The sequence below is a fragment of the Megalobrama amblycephala genome, linkage group LG24 (assembly GCF_018812025.1).
Source record: "Megalobrama amblycephala isolate DHTTF-2021 linkage group LG24, ASM1881202v1, whole genome shotgun sequence".
Lineage (NCBI taxonomy): Eukaryota > Metazoa > Chordata > Actinopteri > Cypriniformes > Xenocyprididae > Megalobrama > Megalobrama amblycephala.
Window position 1 is genome coordinate 20967553 of NC_063067.1, and position 22887 is coordinate 20990439.

At 37.3% G+C, this 22887-nt stretch overlaps 1 protein-coding gene across 1 annotated transcript; it reads left to right on the top strand.

Moving 5' to 3' along the window:
• Positions 1–352: 352 nt before the first annotated feature.
• ano11 (anoctamin 11) lies at positions 353–21608 on the top strand. Its single transcript, XM_048178465.1, has 23 exons — positions 353–2367; positions 4559–4673; positions 4761–4954; positions 5041–5148; positions 5256–5392; positions 5880–5937; positions 7487–7597; positions 7687–7852; positions 8204–8294; positions 8850–8946; positions 9177–9320; positions 10475–10612; positions 10735–10833; positions 10969–11071; positions 11352–11463; positions 11561–11615; positions 13794–13891; positions 14623–14759; positions 15754–15959; positions 17995–18137; positions 18473–18563; positions 18884–19015; positions 21008–21608. Exons 1-23 carry the CDS (start codon positions 2236–2238, stop codon positions 21029–21031), a joined length of 2691 nt encoding a protein of 896 aa, XP_048034422.1. The 5' UTR covers positions 353–2235; the 3' UTR covers positions 21032–21608.
• The last annotated feature ends 1279 nt before the right edge of the window (positions 21609–22887 follow it).

The following is a 22887-nucleotide window of genomic DNA, read 5'->3' on the forward strand; positions in this document are numbered from 1 at the left end:
TTGTTTTTTTTAAGGTTTTTTTTTTTAACTTTCAGTTCTTTTTAATTTTTTAATTTTTTTTTTTTTTTAATGGGAGTGACCAACAGTAGTCAGTTGTTGTTCTAACACTCTAATGTCTCAGATACACTAAATGCTGCATGTACATTTTGGAAGATGTCATTAATATGATAAATATAAATAAAAATGACTTTTTTAAATGGGGAAAAAGTATGAATAATATATCTGCATTTGTAATGACGTTGACATTGATTGAAAAGGGTAAAATCTTTTGGTCAATAACTGAATATTGTATAGAAAAACACAAGACCCTCAGAGAAATTAGAATATTTTTTTTTTTTTTTAAATAAGACAAAAGTGGTAATTAAATAAAGTAAAACTGGCATCATGGCGCCATCTAATGGCCAAACATAATGAACTAATCCTATTTTGATTCACACCAAAATCGAACAAATGGTGTCAGGACAATAGAACTAAAATCCTTTTTTAGCTTCTTGTTTGCAAAAACACTTTATCCAATGTACAAAGTCCTATAGCCAATGGCAATTAAACACAACCATTAGGTAACAGAATGAAGGTTACCAAATTCGGTTACACTTTATTTTAAGGTGACGTAGTTGCATTGTACTTACTGAGTATAAGTACTGAGTAATATTAACTACATATACTTACTATAGGGTAAGGGTCTGATTTAGGGTTAGTTACTTGTAATTATGCATAATTTACTGTTATTACTATAGTAAGTACATGTAGTAACATGTAACTACATCAACAAAATGAAGTGTTACCCCAAATTCTTCTTTATTTTCAGTAGTTCCTCTTTCTAAAGAACCCCTAAAATCTCTAGTGCTACTTTCCTTGTATGCTGAAATATTCAAATAGACATGCAGATCCAGTGATGGTGAGAAAGCATCTAAAAAGAGTTGTCTTGATTCGGTTTCAATTTATGTTCTGACTTTCCTCTTGTTTAGTGGTGAATTTCTGCAGTCAGGTGGTATTGCTTCTTTTCCAGTTACCCTTGCCTCCCTACTCTTGCAGTTCACATCAATGAACAGAAGGTACTCAAACCCTCCTCCCTCACCCTTTATCTGCCCAACCCCTTCTCTTTATTTCTCTCCTCCCTCTGTCTGCAATGCCGCAGTAACATCAAAATATTAATGCACCACAGAGATTGGGGGGATGGGATGGGGGAATTTGAAGCAAAAAGGATCACATGCCACATCTGGAGATTTTCTTTTTGGGGGGGCATAAACCATAGAACCAAGTCATTTGTACTTTCTTTGTCTCACAAACCCTCTTGCACTTGACTAATGAGAAATATGAGCTATTTGTGCTCTCAGCCAAGCATGCAGCACTTAGGACTGACCCAGAAGTCTGCAAATACCATCTAAACAGCTAATGGCAGAGTTTAATTGCTGTTAAGTGCTAATGATTAGGACAAGACATAAATATACACAATGCAACTAAAGCCGGGAGCATCATTCTTCTGTGACTCAGCTCATTTATTCAAGCCAATTCATAAATTTCAGGTGGCAATGTTTCAATATCCAATGCGACATTTTACCTCTTCGGTCTTCGCACTGAAGAGTTTTAGATTGTGATGGTCTGTCCTTTCAATAGATCATTTACCTCTTTAGGGAGCAAGATTTATGTTCCCTCTGAAACACTAAATTTAGTGCATCTATAGTCTGTCTGAAACTGGATTATGTGCAGTTCTGATGCATTAAAAACTTGCTCATCACCAGAGTCTCAAGCATATAGTGATTTAAGTGACAATGTATAATGCATATATCTTTAAAAGGAAGCAGGATTTATGTATTGCTGTAAAATGTTTACGTGTTTTTCTTTGCTGAAGATGAAAGAAAACAAGAGGCTCGTATTCCAGAGGAGCTACGGTAAGTGTCCCTCTGGAGTGGGATGCAGTGAATGAGAGAGAGAGAGTGAACAGAGATGCTGCAGACCCACTTCTGCCCTTGTTTTGTCTCATCCGTTTATAGAGGCACTTAATGCATTTCTCCTCTCCTGCAGCACTTCTTCAGGAGGAATGCACTTATAGTTTTATCTCAAATTTAATTTATGTGCATAATTTATTGGACACTGATGTTCTGCAGGAGTATCTGGACTGGAGCGTAGGACTGTGTATATACATCAGTTCTACTGAAGCTCTGAATGCGAGTCAAACGACATAGTCTGTGCTAGCTCCACCTCAGCATCTGGTTGTGACGGTCTGGGATTCTCATGCTGAAGAAGAGGAACACTGAGGTGCTGATGGACCGGGAGGTTCTGCTGGATCTGGACTACAGCGGCGAGACCCATGGTCCAGACAGTTATGGAAGCCTGCAAAATGGGGGCTTCATCCCTCCCCGATATGTGAGTGTACAGATCTGTGTTTTAACATGATGTTCTGATGCATACTTTATAAGATACATTTATTCATCAGAACAAGAGTTCTAGTTTCTGTGTGTAACGATATCATCAAACTCATTGCATAGCTGTTCTGTTCGTTGAATTAAAATTGCTGTCAAATTAGCATATGGCTTTGCTGATTAAGCAACCTGGTGGTTTTCCTGTGAGTTTTTTGTGACATCAAGATGCCTAGACCTAAAAGAGGATGCATTACAAATATCTTTTTGATACTGGGTTAATTTTTTAAAGTCTTATTTTGAGAAAACATACAATATAGGTTAGTTGTATAATTGTTGTCATATTTTCATTTATACAACAGTTAGTTCCTGTCCTTAAATTTGATTGTCCGAACTGCAGTCCAATTGCATCAGGACCTTTCACTTTGTATCACTCCGCTTGTCTGTGTTTGAGTATCCGGACAGATTGTCAGTTCCAGCGACTTTTTATTGCTTACATCTTTACGCCAGTAGGTGGTGATAAGTGGCAGACTCTGAGTGAGTCATTTAAATCATTCACTCAACTGATTTGTTCAAAAACACTGATTCATTCAGTTAACAAAACACTACTACTACTGTGGCAATCATCCACCTCATTTTTAACATACTCCTCTAGTTATTTAGCAGCTAATGAATATAGCAGCTAATTAATCGGAAGTTTCAGTCACACATTCACAGAAAATAACTTACTTCGGTGTTGCAAAATAAGGTATATACTCTTATCTTTATAAGGCCAAAGGGTTACACTTTTTTTTACAGTGCTGTAATTACATTGTAATTAATCAAATAAGTACTGAGTACTATTAATTAACAACATTTACTTACTATAGAGTTAGGGTTAGGGTTTGGTTTAGGGTTACGGTTTGTAGTTGTACATAATTTACTGTTATTACTATAGTAAGTACATGTAGTTAAGTGTAACTACGGCACTGTAAAATAAAGTGTTACCGGCCAAAGTGATGAGTGGTATGTTATTCTGAATTCAGCCCATGTGTTGCCCAGAGATGCACAATGGTTGAATTATGGAACTCCATTTGGAACTATTTTCTTTGCGGAACAAAAACAGAACTTGACTTAAACAGCCCAACTCATCTGATTGCTGTTCTTCTCACTCTACACAACAATTTATCATCGTCAGTGATTTCACTGATTTTTTTCAGGCAAAACAAGTTTCATACTCCAGGATGATTCGCAGACAGGTCTAGATATTTAAAGGGTTAGTTCACCCAAAAATGAAAATTCTGTCATTTATTACTTACCCTCATGCCGTTCCACACCCATAAGACCTTCGTTCATCTTCAGAACACAAATTAAGATATTTCAGTTGAAATTCGATGGCTCAGTGAGGCCTGCATAGGGAGCAATGACATTTCCTCTCTCAAGATCCATAAAGGTACTAAAAACATATTTAAATCGGTTCATGTGAGTACAGTGGCTCAATATTAATATTATAAAACGACGATATTTTTGGTGCGCCAAAAATAACAAAATAACAACTTGTATAGTGATGGCCGATTTCAAAACACTGCTTCAGGAAGATTCGGAACATAAATGAATCAGTGTATTGAATCTGCTGTTCGGAGCGCCAAAGTCATGTGATTTCAGCCGTTGGCAGTTTGACACGTGAACTGAATCATGATTCGATACACTGATTCATTATGCTCCGATGCTTCATGAAGCAGTGTTTTATATTATTTCTATGATCACGTGACTGTCAAGTTGACCCACCCTCGCGGCAGTAAACACGTCATCAGAGAAGAGTTGTCTCTGCAATTTGATTGAATTATTTGATTGAATATTATGAGGGCTCATGAATTAAAAAAATAAAATGATGTGCATGGATAAATAATTCATAATAAATACTGCAATGTTCCATAAAAAAATTAGGACTGGTCCATTTTGATTTCATGGTGACTTTAAATTCACACATAGTGATCGTCCCTCAAGTGATCAAGATTCGGGCTTTTGTTGGACTCTAAATCTCAATTTACTCTGGAAAATCAGGGTTAAAATTATTTAGTGCAAAAGCAACATAATGCTGAAATATTAAAGTGATGATGTGATGATGGGATGATGATGATGATAAAATAATACAGAAAAATTATGGAACAACAGCTTTTGCTCTTGCTTAAATGGCTATATTCATGTCATTTTGACAGTTGATTGCTGCAGCAAATGATGATGATGACCCCATATACGTTCATTGTGAGCGGACAGCAAGCCCACCTGTTCAGCCCCCAGGCAACTACTTCAGAGATGGCCAAACAAAAATAGGTAATGGTTTGATGAAAGTGCTTTAAGTATACCAACTACTTTGACTAAACATGTTAATCATATTAACCCTGGTCACTCTTGCCTCAGACTTTGTGCTGGTGTGGGAGGTGAAGGTGCGCCGCAAGCGTCGAAGTCGAGGACAGCCACAAGAAGAGGCGGCGGAGGAGGGAGTAGAAGCAGCACAGGAGGAGAGCAGGTCAGAGAGGAGAAAAGCTCAACTGGCCCGATGGAGGGACAAATTCATCCAGAACCTTCACAGTGCTGGACTATTGATGGAAAAGGTTCAGTTGTTAGGTCCATTTTCTCAGTACAGCGCCATTTATGCAACTTACTGTGATGTTTCTAATGGTTTTCTCTTTATTATCAGGAGGAATCATCCAGTGTAAAGAAGACTATACATTATCTGAAGCTCCATGCTCCATGGGATGTGTTGGTGTATTACGCTGAGGAGTTATGTCTTAGAGCGCCTCTGCAGGTCAGATACATCTTTTCATGTTCATTTCTCTACTGAGCTCTCAAATGCAAATACAGAAGGCTTAAAATAGCACTAGAGTTGGTAACACTGTATTTGTTCATTGACAGGCACAGCCGAACCCAGACTTCAACACTTCTGCTCGAGTTCTTCAGAAGCTCTGGGTGCCGAACATCATGAAAGACTCGGTCCCCAACCGTCCTGTAGACTACTATACGTGTGCCTTCCGCAAGTCCAAAATGGAAAAGTTACGCTCTTCTTCTATAGGCTATATGTACAAAATAGGGCTTTATTTTAACACTTGGAAATTTAACCCTGGATCATTCTAAATTCCTGGTAAATGGAATCCTGGGTTCTTTATTCACCGTTGCTACCGTTTCAAACTGCACATTCCTAAACCCCGGGCATATTTGCGGTGTCAGTGTCACTGATTGGACAAACGCAGCATGTGACCTGTTTATATAAAGACTATAGCATCTCGTTGTAACATTCAAACACCGCATAGCAAAAGCTCCAGAGAAGGGTTTCATAACCCTGGGTAAAAAGCGGTGCTAACCCCGCATCTAAATTACGACTGTTAAACGCTCCTTTACCCGGGGTTAAAAGTGGTATTTATAACGACGATAACCCAGGGTTAAGCGCAGTGTTAAAAGCCCTAATGTTTATCTACTTGCAAAAATATAGACGTAATATAGCAAAATATAGACATTTACCTTGGCTTCCTCTTTTGTTAGGTTTCTGGGCTCTGATGACCGTGAAAACTACTTCACCAACACACAAAGACACCGCATTGTGAGTGTGCAAAAAACAGAAACTGGGTATCACATGGTGTATTAAATTGTTATTAAATACACTTCCATTCAAAAATTTGGGGTCGGTAAGATTAAAAAATTTTTTTTTTGAAATATGTTTGTTTTGCTCACCAAGACTGTGTTTATTTGATCAAAAATATGTGAAATATATTCAAATATTATTTCAAAAACTATTATTATTATTTTTATAAAATAATTTTCTTTTTTTAATATATTTTTAAGATGTTACTTATTCCTGTGATGTCAAAGCTGAATTTTCAGCATCATTACTCCAGTTTTCAGTGTCACATGATCCTTCAGAAAACATTCTAATATGCTGATTTGATACTCAACAAACATTTCTATGTTGAAAACTGCTTGTGCTGCTTAAATACTTTTGTGGAAACCGTGATACAACAGAACAGCATTTATTTAAAATTATTATTATTATTATTATTTATTTATTTTTTTTTGTAATAATGTGCAGATCTTTACTGCCAATTTAAATCAATTTAAATGTGCCCTAGAATTGAAAATTGAATTTACCTCAGCATAGTTAAATAATTAGAGTTCAGTACATGGAAATGACATACAGTGAGTCTCAAACACCATTGTTTCCTCCTTCTTATGTAAATTTGATTTGTGCAAAAGACCTCTGAATCTCAAAATATCACCGACTGTGATGCAACATTCGGGATCATTAATATGTATGCCCCAACTTTTGAATATGCCAGCCCATGTTCAAGGCATTAGATAAGGCAGTATTAATGTCTGGAACAGCACACAGACTTTATGCAGGTAAGCAAGCAAGAACAATAGCGAAAAATGGCAGATGGAGCAATAATAACTGACATGATCCATGATAACATGATATTTTTAGTGATATTTGAAAACTGTCTTTCTAAATGTTTTGTTAGCATGTTGCTAATGTACTGTTAAATGTGGTTAAAGTTAACATTGTTTCTTACTGTAATCACAGAGACTGGAGCCGTCGTTATTTTCATTATTAAACACTTGCAGTCTGTATAATTTATAAACACAACTTCATTCTTTATTCACTATATAACTCTATGAAACTCATTCAGAATCAAATGTAAACATCCAAATAAATACCATACTTACATAATCAGGTATGCTGCATGACGAACACTTTGTAAAGATCCATTTTGAGGGTTATATTAGCTGTGTGAACTTTGTTTATGCAATGTATTATAGAGTTGCGAGCTTGGGGTAGGGAGCGCGAGCATTTAAAGGGGAAGCGTCCTGAATCGACGCATTTATAACTATGCCCCAAAATAGGCAGTTAAAAAATTGAATAAAAAAAATCTATGGGGTATTTTAAGTTGAAACTTCACAGACACATTCAGGGGACACCTTAGACTTATATTACATCTTGTGAAAAAGCGTTCTAGGGCACCTTTAATGCATCCTTGACGATTAAAAGAATTGATTTGTTTCAAAAAAAAAAAAAAAAAAAGCTGTAATGTATAAGAAGGTGTATTGAATTATTACAAGTGTATGATAATTGATTACACCTGTGCTCATTGCAGGTATATGAAATCCTAGCAAGGACTGGATATGGCAGGAGGAAGCGTGCAGAAGTTGGAGTCGCTCGTCTGCTGAACGAAGGGGCTTTTACGGGTGCATTCCCTCTGCATGAGGTTAGGCACAGGATACCAAATACAGCAACGCACTTCAAACTTGTACGTTAAAAGCATAGCTTTTAATCAGCTTTTTCTCTGCTTCAAAGGGCCCCTTTGAGCTCCCAGTTTGTGACATCCAGCCTGATCAGCTGAACAAAAGGCAAGTGCTGTACCACTATTGGTCCAATTGGATAAAATGGTATAAGTACCAGCCTCTGGATCACATCCGTGAATACTTTGGAGAGAAAATTGCACTTTATTTTGCATGGTTGGGTGAGTATTCATATTTCCATATTTGATTTCCATTGTCTTGACATTGCAAGAGCGAGTGTAATGCATATCAATCAATTAGCAATCATTAATCAGTGGCACTTGAATTATTATATTAAATTCATATATTAATATAAATTATAAAATTTAAAATACTATAATTTATTTATTATTTTGACACTGACATTCCCAAAGCAACTTGATAAAGATGTAATAAGGGACATGCATGTGCGTTCCCTGGGAATCAAACATGGCCTTGGCATTGCTAGTGTTACAGAGCCACTAAAACAAGTACTGTGAACATATTTACCAATTGTAATAACCAATAATGACCAAATTTAGTTTTGTTTACAGGATTTTATACAGCCTGGCTCTTGCCTGCTGCATTGGTTGGGACATGCGTCTTTGTTTCGGGTATTTTGACAATGGGATCCAATACCCCAGCGTAAGTGTCTCCTGTATTATCGATTAACAGTGTTTCTGCTGCTGTGCTGAACTTCTCGCAGCTCTACATGACTCACACATTTAGTGCTCCTCTACGCTATTTTGCTGCTATGAGAAATAATTTCATATCAATGGGCTTTATGACCTTTATTTGTTTCTATAGCAACTGTTGACCAAATCTACTTGAAGGACTAATAGTGATGGGTTGGGAATATTTGCTGCGGTTTACGCCACAGAATGAACAAGCAAAATAATGAGAATGAGAGAGCAAGAACCCATAAAGAAAGACACAATTAGAAGCACTGAATCTGTATCTATATGCTGTAAGCATTCGTATGTACACTCTGCCACTCGAGGTCTATTGATCTTTACATAAAACTAAACTATTGCTTTTGGTAGGAATGGAGTAAGAGTGCGGTTACTAGATTTTTAACATTTTTTCCCCCTTTGTTTAGTCAACACAGTTTCACCATGAAAACAAATACTTACTTCAAAAACACAGGCTGTTTCATTTTTAGCTCTACCATTGTTGCCTGTTTCCATTTACAATCTACAGGAAGGAAATCTGTGAGAGTGGAGGACTCTATCTAATGTGTCCACTGTGTGAAACCTGTAAACCTTGGAATATTTCAGACATCTGTCCCATGGCCAAGGTAATCGTCCCTGGCCCAAGTTGCTTCGGGTACTATATGAGAAAAATAAGATTGTATATCTTATATATAATTTAATAATATGCTTGTATAGTTTATGAATGTGTGTATATGGATTGTGTAAAATATGTAGGAATATTTTAAGTAATTTCACTTTTGGAATGTAGTCTGGTTCCCAATAATAAACACTAAATATTAAGACTTCCTGCTTGCTTTGGGCAACACTTCTTCAGGTGGGGTATCTGTTTGATCATCCTGGCACCGTCTTCTTCAGTGTGTTCATGTCTTTATGGGCTGTCACGTTCCTGGAGTACTGGAAACGCAAGAACGCCACTCTCGCTCACCACTGGGACTGCATGAATTTCCATGAAGAGGAGGTTTGATGAACATCATTCACATAATCAGTATTTTTGTCTTTTTTCCATTAAAGGTATCTAAACATTATATAATTCCTGAAGAGCAATGTGAAAATGATTTTGGTTTTGTATGTGGAAAAAATCAGAAGTGAAACATGTTTTTGTTTAGTTTTTGTTTTGTTTTGAGGGGGAAAAAAATCAGAACTGAAAAATCAGAAGTCGTTTTGATTTTGTTTTGGTTGTGGGGAAAAAATCAGAAAATAACTTATGCTTTTGTTTTGTTTGTGTGAATATCAGAACTGAAAAAAGTTTTATGTGGAAAAAAGCTGAAGTGAAGTGAAGTGAAGTGAAGTGAAGTGAAGTGAAGTGAAGTGAAGTGAAGTGAAGTGAAGTGAAGTGAAGTGAAGTGAAGTGAAGTGAAGTGAAGTGAAAAATGTTTTTTGTTTGTGGTGGAAAAATCTGAAAATAACTTTTTTGTTTTGTATGTGGGAAAAGTCATAAGTGAAACATGTTTTTTAGATTTTTGTTTTGTTTGTATTTGAGGAGAAATAAGATAAATATCAGAAGTGAAACATGTTTTTGTTTTGTTTGTATTTGGGGAAATTGAAAAAAGTTTGTATGTGGAAAAATCAGAAGTGAAGTGTTTTAGTTTTTTTGTTTGTTGTTTTTTTGGGGAGGAGGGGGGTCAGAAGTGAAAAATGTTTTTTATTTGTGTGGGGGGGGGGGGGAATCAGAAAATAACTTTTATGGTTTTGATTTTTTTTTTTTTTTTTTTGTATTTGGGGGAAAATCAAGCAATTTTTTTTTTTGCCCTTTTTTCTTATTGGCAGAAAATAAATTGTAGGAAAGACTCATAAAGACACTTGCCCTTATTAAACAATCATGTTAGGTATTTGCTCATTCTCATTTGTTTTTAATTCACCTGCACTTTGCACTTTATTGCACCATGCAATTTATAAAATAAATTTTGTGCTTCAGTCTTTATTGGATTCAGTGTGCGGTCAGCTATTTTTCTGTTTTGCTCTGATATTATTCCTTACCAGAAAATTTTGCTTGTTTTTAGAATGTTTAGTTATTTTTACTAGAAAAAAAGGACAAAGTTACAGATTAAGTGGGGTTTTATTTAAATGGTATATAAATCAGTAATAATAAGTTATTCTTTTGCAAATAAACAGGAACCACCACGTCCTGAGTTTGCTGCAATGGCCCCTGCGATGGAGGAAAACCCAGTGACAGGAGTGAAGGAGCCCTACTTCCCAGAGAAAGCCCGGATTTCTCGCATGCTGACTGGCTCTATGGTCATCGTTATAATGGTAAGACCCACTGGAGAGCTTTAATGGAGCTCTAGGATTTTAATTGGTCAGTTAGAAGAGAGATAATGTGTCATAATTGCTCACCCAAATCTGTTCCTCTTCCTCTTAATTTGTTTTCCCAGCTGTGTGTAGTGATGATCTTCTTGGTCACAGTGATCATATACCGCAGTATAGTGAGCGTAATGATGTTTGAAACTGGGAGTTCTGTTCTGCGTACTCAGGTGGGCACCCCATCGATCTGCATTAAATTAAAATATGAGATGACTTACCGTAATGCAGCATTTCATTAATCTCCTCCGCACCTGCAGCAGCTCTTGAACTCTGAATCCACTCCACATACACATTTTGTCTTCCAGGCTGGGAATATCGCCAATATCTCCAGCACTTTGGTGAACTTGGCTTTGATCTTGCTGATGGGGCAGGTCTACACAGCCCTGGCAGAACGGCTTACTAAATGGGGTAGGCTTTCTGCACACATCAGACCCCATAAAGGAACACGTGCACAGGGCTTTAACTCAAATCTCACAAGCTAGTGTTGCCATTTTCTGTGGCTCAGGGTAATGAACCTGCCCGTCCACGCTGACTTTGAGAATCAATAAGCCATTAGGACTCTAGTCCTTAGTCTTCCCCTCTGAGGCAATTACAATAAAGCTTTGAGCCTTCACACATGCCATATAAATAAATCTCATTTATCTTGTGTACTCAAATATGGCTGTTCCTGAAACATTTTTCCCTATAGAAATGCACAGGACTCAGACACAATATGAAGATGCCTTTACATTCAAAGTCTTCATCTTCCAGTTTGTCAACTTTTACTCATCGCCCTTCTATGTGGCCTTCTTCAAGGGCAGGTAACCTGTAAATAGCCTAACAGAACAAAGCAGCCTTTTGTGCCATCATTTTCAAGATAAAATAATTTAGGGCACTTCCATTGCTCTTTTATTGCAGATTTGTAGGCTATCCTGGTCATTATGGCACACTGTTTGGGATGCGGAATGAGGATGTAAGTGCATTGCCTTTAGTTTTATGGTTATATGCCATAATACGATAACCATAACTGTTAACAATGCTCAAATATGCTGTTTAGCAGTCATTTTCCGAAAATATTTTGTATAAAGATGCTAAATCAGAGTCATGTATTCCAGACAGCCTTGTAATAAAGGACAAGTGTAAATGTCAAAAACATCCACAATAGGTTACACTTTATTTGTAGTTTTTCAAAACTAAAGAAGCAAAGTTTTCCTCTATAATGTCCGTACATTAAAGGGTTAGTTCACCCAAAAATGAAAATTCTGTCATTAATTACTTACCCTCATGCCGTTCGACACCCGTAAGACCTTCGTTCATCTTCAGAACACAAATGAAGATATTTCTGTTGAAATCCGATGGCTCAGAAAGGCCTCCATAGCCAGCAATGTCATTTCCTCTCTCAAGACCCATAAAAGATACTAAAGACGTCGTTACAAAGTCTTCACTACAGTGGTTCTACAATCATTTTATGAAGCGACGAGAATAGTTTTTGTGCGCAAAAAAAGCCTAAATAACGACTTATATAGAGATGGCCGATTTCAAAACACTGCTTCCTGAAGCTTCGAAGCGTTATGAATCAGTGTTTCGATTCATGATTCGGATCGCGTGTCAAACATAGACAGTAAAAGAAATGGACACAGCGACCCCATTGGAACTCAATTGAGACAAGTGAAGCCCATTTTTAGCGATTTTTAGCACTTCCGTTTCTGACGCGCAGACTCAAACTAAGCTTGATGACGTCAGCAACCTGTCTGACAGATGTAAATCTTCTAGTAGCTGTGCGTGCAAACTGCCATCGTTAATCTTGCAGAGACGGCGAGCTTGAGCGGGGAGTTCTTTGGCGTGAGTGAGCAGGAGTAAGTATTCTGATTAATTATTTTGTATAGTATTTTAAAATGTAACGCCAGTACGCCATATTAAGTTAATGCATACTATTGCCTGCGAGCTTCTCCTCCTGTCTGTACGGTAATTTCTCTACTGTGCGACAGAGAATCGAGTGGTTATGACGCAATCGTTAGCCTATTTTTACAAAAACTGTTTCTACGGGGCCATAATGTAACATAGAAGGTAATGGAGCCCTTTATACATTGTCGTGTATCTTTAGAAATAAATAATGGACAAATTGAGTCTTTAAACGCCTCAGATGTAAAGTTATTTGCTGTCAAAGTGACGCCAAAATGAATGGGAGTCAATGGGATGGCTAACGCAAGTGAAGTTCTGCTACAAGATGGCGGCACGCGGCCGACTTCAACTTCCGGTCGACTTCCTTGGGCACTGGTGTCAAACCGCCAAACTGCTTAAATCACGTGACTTTGGCGATCTGAATCATGAATCGATACACTGATTCATAACGCTTCGAAGCTTCAGGAAGCAGTATTTTGAAATCGGCCCATCACTATATAAGTCGTTATTTAGTTTTTTTTTTTTTTGCGAACAAAAACTATTCTCGTCGCTTCATAAAATGATTGTAGAACCACTGTAGTGAGATGGACTTTGTAATGACGTCTAGTACCTTTTATGGGTCTTGAGAGAGGAAATGACATTGCTGGCTATGGAGGCCTTTCTGAGCCATGGGATTTCAACAGAAATATCCTAATTTGTGTTCCGAAGATGAACAAAGGACTTACGGGTGTCGAACGACATGATGGTAAGTAATTAATGACAGAATTTTCATTTTTGGGTGAACTAACCCTTTAATGTTCAGAAGTTTGGGGTCAGTATTTTAAAAGTAATGACTTTATTCAGAAAGAATGCTTCAAATTGATGAAAAGTGACAATAATAAATTTCAATAATTTCTTTTTGAATTTAATTCATCAAAAAAATCCTGAAATATTTTTTATAGGTTTTCACAGAAATATTACGCAACACAGCTGTTGATAATCATAGACATTGATAATAATAAGAAATGTTTCTTGAGCACCAAATCAGCATATTAAATAGGTTTCTAAAGGATCATGTGACACTGAAGACTGCTGAAAATTCAGCTTTACATCATAGGAATAAATAACATTTTATAATATATTAAAATACAAAACAGTTCTTTTGAATTGCAATAATATTTCACATTATTCACTGTATTTTTGATCAAATAAATGCAACCTCTGTGAGCCTCTTTCAAAACTATTAAAAAAAGTGTATCTGTGGTTGCAGTGTGGACCAGGGGGCTGTCTGATCGAATTGGCTGAGCAGCTCTGCATCATCATGGTGGGAAAACAACTTATCAACAACGCTCAGGAGTTTATCATCCCGTACGTGTCTCCCTCAGTGCCTGACTTTTCATCAAACAAGTCATATTTATTGTAGCTACACTATAAAAGCTTTTTATATTGTAGAACAAATCGCATAGTATTTGAACTAAAAGACCGCTGAAGTCTCAATCCTACAAATATATATTATTTGATCAGCACCGTGTGTCAGTGCTGCAGAGTTGGCACAGCAATCTTCTGTGGAGGTGTATGTGTGGGCCAGGCTTTGCCTACATTGCAGAAAACATACTGAATAATTAAACATTCTAAATAATGTCCTAATGAACATCTTAAAATGCAGAAGTCAGAAGTCCCTACTATCATAGAAAGAGTGTGTGTAGGTTCATGCAGGGGTAAAAGAGTAAAAATGTGTTAATGTGAGCAAAAATAGCTGTCGGATATTGATTGATGTGTATAATCCACAGATACCACTGTAGGGTGCAGTGTGCAGACAGATCACTGTATCACTGCCAGTACTGCAGCATGTCTCTCCTCTAAGGCAGCAGTTCCAATGGTTTAGCAGGATAAATGCCACACAGGAGAAGCTTTTAGCACTCCCTTATCAATAATGTATCACCAGAGTCAGGCTTGGGCAAAACTGGATCGTTCAAAATGAGCACAGTTCTATTTTAGACCTAGAAATACACCCAGAAGAGCCACCATCATCATCATTAGAACACTGTGTCTTTCGGTTTGGTTGTGTCATTCTCTCTTTGTCTCTCTCTGCTTTTCAGTAAAATAAAGGCTTGGAGACAGAAACGGGCCTTATCATCCGTGAAGAAGGCCCAGAAAGCAGAGGAGCCTAAGCGATGGGAGCAGGACTATGAGTTGATTCCATGTGAGGGTCTTTTTGACGAGTATCTGGAGATTGGTAAGATGATAATCTTTCATCTTTAATGAGCTTTTTCTAAGTTTCTGTCAGAAAATGTACAGCTACTGATGCCAGAACAGCATGCACCTATCTTGAGCTGTCAGTCCTGGCTCACTTGGTGCACTAGACAAGATGAGACATGACAAAGAAAAAAAAAATTCTGAAGATTTCTATTTCAAATAAATGCTGTTCTGTTGAACGTTTTATTCATCAAAGAATCCTGAAAAAAAAAAAAAAATGCATCATGGTCAACATATTAAAGTGATAGTTCACCCAAAAATGAAAATTCTGTCATCATTTACTCACTCTCATGTTGTTCCAAACCTGTATAAATGTCTTTCTTCTGCTGAACACAAAAGATGTTTTGAAGAATGTCAGAAACCAAACAGTTGATGGACCCCATTGACTTCCATTGTATATTGCAATGGGGTTCAATGGGGTTTGGTTAACCATATTGTTCAAAATATCATCTTATGTGTTCAGCAGAAGAAAGAAATTCATGCAGGTTTGGAACAACTTTAGGGTTTCAGCAGCACAACTGTTTTCAACATCAATAACAATAAGAAATGTTTCTTGAGCAGCAAATCAGTATATTACAATGATTTCTGAAGGATCATGTGACACTGAAGACTGAAGTAATGATGCTAAAAATGCAGCTTGACATCACAGGAATAAATTACATTTTAAAATATATTAATATAGAAAACAAATATTTTCAACTGTAATAATATTTGACATTATTACTGTTTTTACTGATCAAATAAATGCAACCTCTCTAAACATTAGAGAGATCTTTCAAAACTATTTAAAAAATCTTGCCGACCCTGGTTATGTAAGAGTGAATTTCTGTCACACTAATTTAGACGAGTCCATTTTTACCTACAGTAATCATGCAACTTAATTAAAAATTCAATGGAAATGACATTTCTGTACAGATGCGCTCTTACTTTACTTAATGAATGACTTTACAGTATTTAATCTTGTTTGCTGCCAGTCCTTCAGTTTGGCTTCATCACCATTTTTGTGGCGGCCTTTCCTCTGGCTCCTCTCTTCGCCCTGCTGAATAACTGGGTGGAAGTGAGGCTGGACGCTCATAAGTTTGTGTGTGAATACCGGAGACCCGTGGCAGAGCGAGCCCAGAACATCGGTGTGTGGTTCATCATACTGGAGGCGCTGTCCCACGTGTCTGTCATAGTCAATGTGAGCGCCTACACAAAACCTCTATTATGTGACTAATTACTTTGATACTTAAGGTGCAGTCACATTAACGAAATCAAAGTCAATGTTATTGTCCATTGACAACATTGCAGCTATGTATGAAAACATTGCTCACACAGAAGTCACGTTCAAACCAAGCAGCTTTCTGTTGGTCTGCAAACTCCTGATTATGCAGATTCCTATTGAAGTGACTGGATTTCACCCACAGAATTTTCCAGAGCAAATTTGAATGAAGATGTGACTAAACCTTTAGTGTGATATATATATATATATATATATATATATATATATATATATATATATATATATATATATATATATATATATACACAGTGAGTATGGAAAGTATTCAGACCCCCTTAAATTTTTCACTCTTTGTTATATTGCAGCCATTTGCTAAAATCATTTAAGTTCATTTTTTTCCTCATTAATGTACACACAGCACCCCATATTGACAGAAAAACACAGAATTGTTGACATTTTTGCAGATTTATTAAAAAAGAAAAACTGAATATCACATGGTCCTAAGTATTCAGACCCTTTGCTGTGACACTCATATATTTAACTCAGGTGCTGTCCATTTCTTCTGATCATCCTTGAGATGGTTATACACATTCATTTGAGTCCAGCTGTGTTTGATTATACTGATTCGGACTTGATTAGGAAAGCCACACACCTGTCTATATAAGACCTTACAGCTCACAGTGCATGTCAGAGCAAATGAGAATCATGAGATCAAAGGAACTGCCTGAAGAGCTCAGAGACAGAATTGTGGCAAGGCACAGATCTGACCAAGGTTACAAAAAAAACGACCAGAACCCTTCCTAGAGCTGGCCGTCTGGCCAAACTGAGCTATCAGGGGAGAAGAGCCTTGGTGAGAGAGGTAAAGAAGAACCCAAAGATCACTGTGGCTGAGCTCCAGAGATGCAGTCGGGAGATGGGAGAAAGTCAACCATCACTGCAGCCCTCCACCAGTCGGGGCTTTATGGCAGAATGGCCCGACGGAAGCCTCTCCTCAGTGCAAGACACATAAAAGCCCGCATGGAGTTTGCCAAGATGGTGAGAAATAAGATTCTCTGGTCTGATGAGACCAAGATAGAACTTTTTGGCCTTAATTCTAAGCGGTATGTGTGGAGAAAACCAGGCACTGCTCATCACCTGTCCAATACAGTCCCAACAGTGAAGCATGGTGGTGGCAGCATCATGCTGTGGGGGTGTTTTTCAGCTGCAGGGACAGGACGACCGGTTGCAATCGAGGGAAAGATGAATGCGGCCAAGTACAGGGATATCCTGGATGAAAACCTTCTCCAGAGTGCTCAGGACCTCAGACTGGGCTGAAGGTTTACCTTCCAACAAGACAATGACCCTAAGCACACAGCTAAAATAACGAAGGAGTGGCTTCACAACAACTCCGTGACTGTTCTTGAATGGCCCAGCCAGAGCCCTGACTTAAACCCAATTGAACATCTCTGGAGAGACCTAAAAATGGCTGTCCACCAACGTTTACCATCCAACCTGACAGAATTGGAGAGGATCTGCAAGGAGGAATGGCAGAGGATCCCCAAATCCAGGTGTGAAAAACTTGTTGCATCTTTCCCAAAAAGACTCATGGCTGTTTTAGATCAAAAGGGAGCTTCTACTAAATACTGAGCAAAGGGTCTGAATACTTAGGACCATGTGATATTTTAGTTTTTCTTTTTTAATAAATCTGCAAAAATGTCAAAAATTCTGTGTTTTTCTGTCAATATGGGGTGCTGTGTGTACATTAATGAGGAAAAAAAATGAACTTAAATGATTTTAGCAAATGGCTGCAATATAACAAAGAGTGAAACATTTAAGGGGGTCTGAATACTTTCTGTACCCACAGTGTGTGTGTGTGTGTGTATATATATATAATATATTTATTTATTTATTTGTGAAAAGCATAAATGACATGTCTTATTACTTCACATTATTCAATGTTGTCTTTTTAACATCTTGTAAGGTTTCACAATATCTTTTATTATTTTTTCTACAGGCTTTCCTCATTGCATTTACCTCAGATTTCTTGCCACGTCTGCTGTACCAGTACAAGTTTAACAGTGACCTGCATGGTTATGTCAATTTCACGTTGGCTTACTCTCCACCCAGTTACAACTACTCCAGTCATACCATGTGCAGGTAACATTGTTGATGCTGTTATACAGTCTAAGCAATCTTAAATCAGACTCTGTTATATCAGTTATATATTGTAAATAAGTAAAAATATATTTTTCCCCTTTTCAGGATGGGTAATTTGTTGTATTTTTTACACGTTAGCCATGTTCTGATGTTTCTCAGCAGTGTCCTGACTTTCGTTCCATGTTACGCAGTAGAGGGGAAAATTGTTCATCAAGGCAGTGAACTGTAAAATTGTAGCTGTCAGCGCTGTTCGATTTTCTTCTCCTGTGGTCATTTTTTTTTTTCTCTTGTGGTTACCGGTATTTGTTATTTTTTGTCATGACTTTTCATGTTAGATATAAAGCATTTCGGGATGAAAATGGAAAATACAAGCTGGTGTACTGGGAGCTTCTGGCTGTAAGACTGGGCTTTATCATCGCCTTTGAGGTGATCATTGATCTTCCTCCTGCAAACCACATCACAGTCAGATTCTTTCTTGAATTTAAGCTTCTCAGTATACACTTTGACCATTTTAAAGTCAACGTTAAATCAAAATTAAGTAGGTAACACCAACTTTTCATTATCCAGTCAATTCCTAGATAAAATTGGATGCCAGCCTACAATAATTTTTTTTGAATATACTGTTTTTTTCTACCTTCAGTAGAACATTAAAGAGCATCACAAACACCCATGCATAAGCAAAATGAATAATTATCATTTCTATTTTTGTGGTCATCTTAATAATAAGTGTGTGTACACATCTTCAGCATGCAGTGTTCTTCGTCCTGCGTGCCATTGACTGGATGGTTCCAGACATCCCTGAGTCCTTGGAGCTGAAGATCAAGCGGGAGCGTTACCTGGCTAAGCAGGCTCTGGCTGATAACCAGGAGGCCTTGCTGGTGAGTGGCAGGATGCTTCCTAGGTGTGGTCAGTGCACATGGTGATGTCCACACCCTCCAGTGCACACTCACTGTGAGCCACGCTTCTTATTAACACTCACACCAGAGAGCTCACAGACTAAGAATATAAAAAGCTTTTCTGAATCACAATATGCAGCATTGTAAATTTACCCTCAAGGCTGAGGGGGAAAGCCAAAAATCTTGTTATAGCTATTAAAAAAGGCTTTCTAGGTCTTTTTCATATTGTTCAACCTATAACAGAGCTACAATGGTTGCTAAAAAGCAGACAAGGCTTTGCAATATATAGTGATTGGGAAAAAGTTCACTTTAGTCATATAATTGTCTTGATCAATTTATGCCATTTCCCAAATTATTTTAGTGTTACCGAATTGAATTGGCATTATTTTGGTAGTTTTGTTATGTGCTTTTGTCATTTTTATTAGTTTATGATTTTTATTAAATATTTCCATTTAGCTTTCTTTTAGTTTTAGTAATTTTAGTACTTAAAATAAAATTAAAGTTATCAACTGATATTTATATTTTATTTTATTTCAGCCTCATTTCAGTTAATGAAAATTGTTCTTGATAGTTTAAGTTATCAATAACAGCACTGATCTATTTCCTCTTTAAAATATAAGCTCTATCCAATTCCTGGAGCTCTTTTGTTCTCCAGGATCACAAAAATATACTTTTTAAAAAGTTAAAGTGTGACACAGTTCCTGCACTCTAGAAGAAGTAGAGCAAGGACCTCTGTATTACTTTTTTTGCTGCCCTGGTTTATGTTCTCCACATGTTCTGAAAAGTTGAGGGGGAAAGAGATCAAAACATTTTTCAACCCACTTTTCTGGAAAATATGTGTTAGGATGGTACTCTGCTTCTGGTTGAGGTCAGAGTGTATATTTGGCTATATGCACTGGTTTCTGAGCAATGATGCAACCAAATATTCAAGATTATGGGGGGCCAAATATAATAGTTGAAAACCCTACTAACTGTTCCATTGAAAAACTCATATTGATCAACTACTATTCTGAATATTGGCAGAATTCCCCCTCTATGTCTGTGGTGGTTATGATCTCTACTGATTTTAGCTACAGTAAATTGTATTTTAAGATGTATTTTACTTAAAGTTAACCCCAAAATGAAAATACTGTCATTAATTACTCGCCCTCATGTTATTCCACCCGAAAGACTTTTGATCATCTTCGGAACACAAATTAAGACCGAACTTGAACGACGCACGAGAACAAATCTCTTTTCCGGAAGCTCAAACATGCTGTGTAACCAATGAGGTTATTTCTCGTGCCGCATTTTTGATCTTCCGGAAGAGGTTTGTTCGTGCGTCATTCAAGTTTGGTTGAGCATCTGTTTGTTTGCTGATCAAGGTTTATATGTGAATAAAAGCCTAAATTAAAACTGTTCATCATAAAAAGTGATCGAGTCTCTTCAGAAAATTTGGACTAAACCGCTCGATTCATATGAATATAAGTTTTACGATCTCTTTATGAACTTTTTAAAGTGTCAAAGATCAAGTTACAAAGGCAGTCTATGGAGAGGCAGAAATCTCTCAGATTTCATCAAAAAGATCTTCATTTGTGTTCCGAAGATGAACGAAAGTTTTACGGATTTGGAACGACATGATGGTGAGTAATTAATGACAGAATTTTCATTTTTGGATGAACTAACCCTTTAAATATTTTAGAAATAGACCTGGCTCTCTTAGTCTCTTTGAGTGTCTCAGTGTGCTGTCAGTGATGTGAACGCCTCCGTGATCTGACCTAGCCCTTGTATATGTTGTCTTTTTCCCAAAACAAAATAGTAATCTCTGCATATTAAACTAAAATTGGAGAAAGTACTGCAATATATATATATAAAAAAGACAAACTTCACCTTTAATAGAAGTATGTGACTGATTGAGGATGTCTCTAAACAATGAATTTCTTTCTTTTCCCTCTTTATTTCTATGCCTTGCTCCTTGTGTGCTGGTCCTTGAAGCAAGCGAAGCGCCTAGCTACATGAGACTGACCTGCAGTGCAGGGGCTTCTCCAGAAGGGGGCGTAGAACACGCTTTACACCCTCAGAACTGATCCAAGAGGGACTTAGTATTTGCTGTGTTGAAAACAATGCACTTGGACTGAAACTCGACTCAAGTTTTGTAGTGGTTGATTGTATGGATGTGTGTGTTTGTGAGCATGCATTTCAAAATGTAGAGGTCTATGCCAAAGTTGTTCACTATCACCTCTACTTTAACAAATGGCTGTTTACATATGACTTCCTCTGGCTCCAACTATACTAAGACATGTGATTACCTACACATCTCATGCACTCCCGATAAATGATATATTCCTATTTAGATTTAGTGGGAGGACAGGGAGGTTTGCTTTTCTACATTAATACTAAAGTATATATTTGTACTACTGACAAAATGAAAATTGTGAAAGATGGCAAATGCATTAGAAGCCTATTCTACTTTGTGTCTGTGTGAAATGCTTCTCTGAATAATACCTTAATGTATTTGCATTTGTCATGTCTGTCTCCGGGCTGTTTAAGGAACCATGTTTTAAAATAAAGCTTATTTCAATAAGTCTTCAAAAAACATTGAAGTGTTTACATGCTGGAGGACAAGATTTTAAAAGGATAGTTCAGCCAAAAATCAATTCCAAACCACTATGATTTTGTTTCTTCTGTGGAACACAAAAGGAGACGAATGTTCACTTTGTTCTCCTCTGTATATTGAAAGTTGATGGTGACAAAAGGACCAGGGGACTTCAAAGCTTCTCTTTTGTTGGTAACAGCCTTCTTATTACAAATTTGAGGAGATTGTTGGTGAGTGTTGCGTTCTCAAATGCATGTTATAAGCATTTTAAACAGCACTTGCAGAGATGAGTTTGCATAGACTAACATTTTCTGCTAACCGAGCTGCTGAAAACACTGGATTATGAGCTGTTTGTGCGTAAACGAACACAGCTCTTTGTTATACTCTGAAATGCATAGTACATACATTTAATTCACAGGCTTTGAGATTGTATTTTGATTATTTGTTTAGCCTGAAGCCATATGAAATTTCAATCATTAGTCACTGGAAATCTTGTTTGACAGCTGTGGTCACCATTCATTTTAAATGTATGGAAAACAGCAGTTTGAACATTCTTCTAAATATCTCCCTTTTGTGTTCCACAGAAGAAGAACAAAGCCATACAGGTTTGAGTAAATGATCACAAAATGTCATTTTCAGCCAAACTACCCCTTTAATTCCTAGTTACGCCTGTTCTGTCGAACAATGCCTAATTGTACGAAAATGGTTAGCTTGAACAAGAACGAAAATGATATGCTTGAACAAGTTAGAAAGGTGAATAAGACAACACTAATGCTAAGCCATTGAAGTTCTGTGTTCCAGAGCAGAGAGCCGATGCCAGCTGGCAAACCCATCAGATCCTTAATCTTTGGTTAACACGTCCATGTATGCAGCTTCTGCCCCACTTTTCAGCTCTACTTTCTGCAGATCTCTGGTTCTCGCATTCCATTTAATTTGATCAAACCATCGAGGCCAGCTTTGTGCGAACAACCTGCCCCTTTGAAACCTTTTGCCAAACAAAAATGCATCTACGCTATACTATCCCAACTTTTTTTTTTTCTTTAGTGGGATGGATGGATCAAGCAACTCTGATATATTAAAGTGAGAAGCAGACAGGTGTTCTGATAATGATTTGTCTTTAACCCCACCCACTCAAAAAACCCGAAAAAGAATCTCCATGACCTCGGGCTATTAAGACTTTTTTTTCCCCCTCTCTCTCCTTCATTTTTTGATTGTTATGATTGCTGTGCGTTCCTACGCTCTTCAGCCTGCAGGCGGGGTTGGTTGGTACATGTCAAGG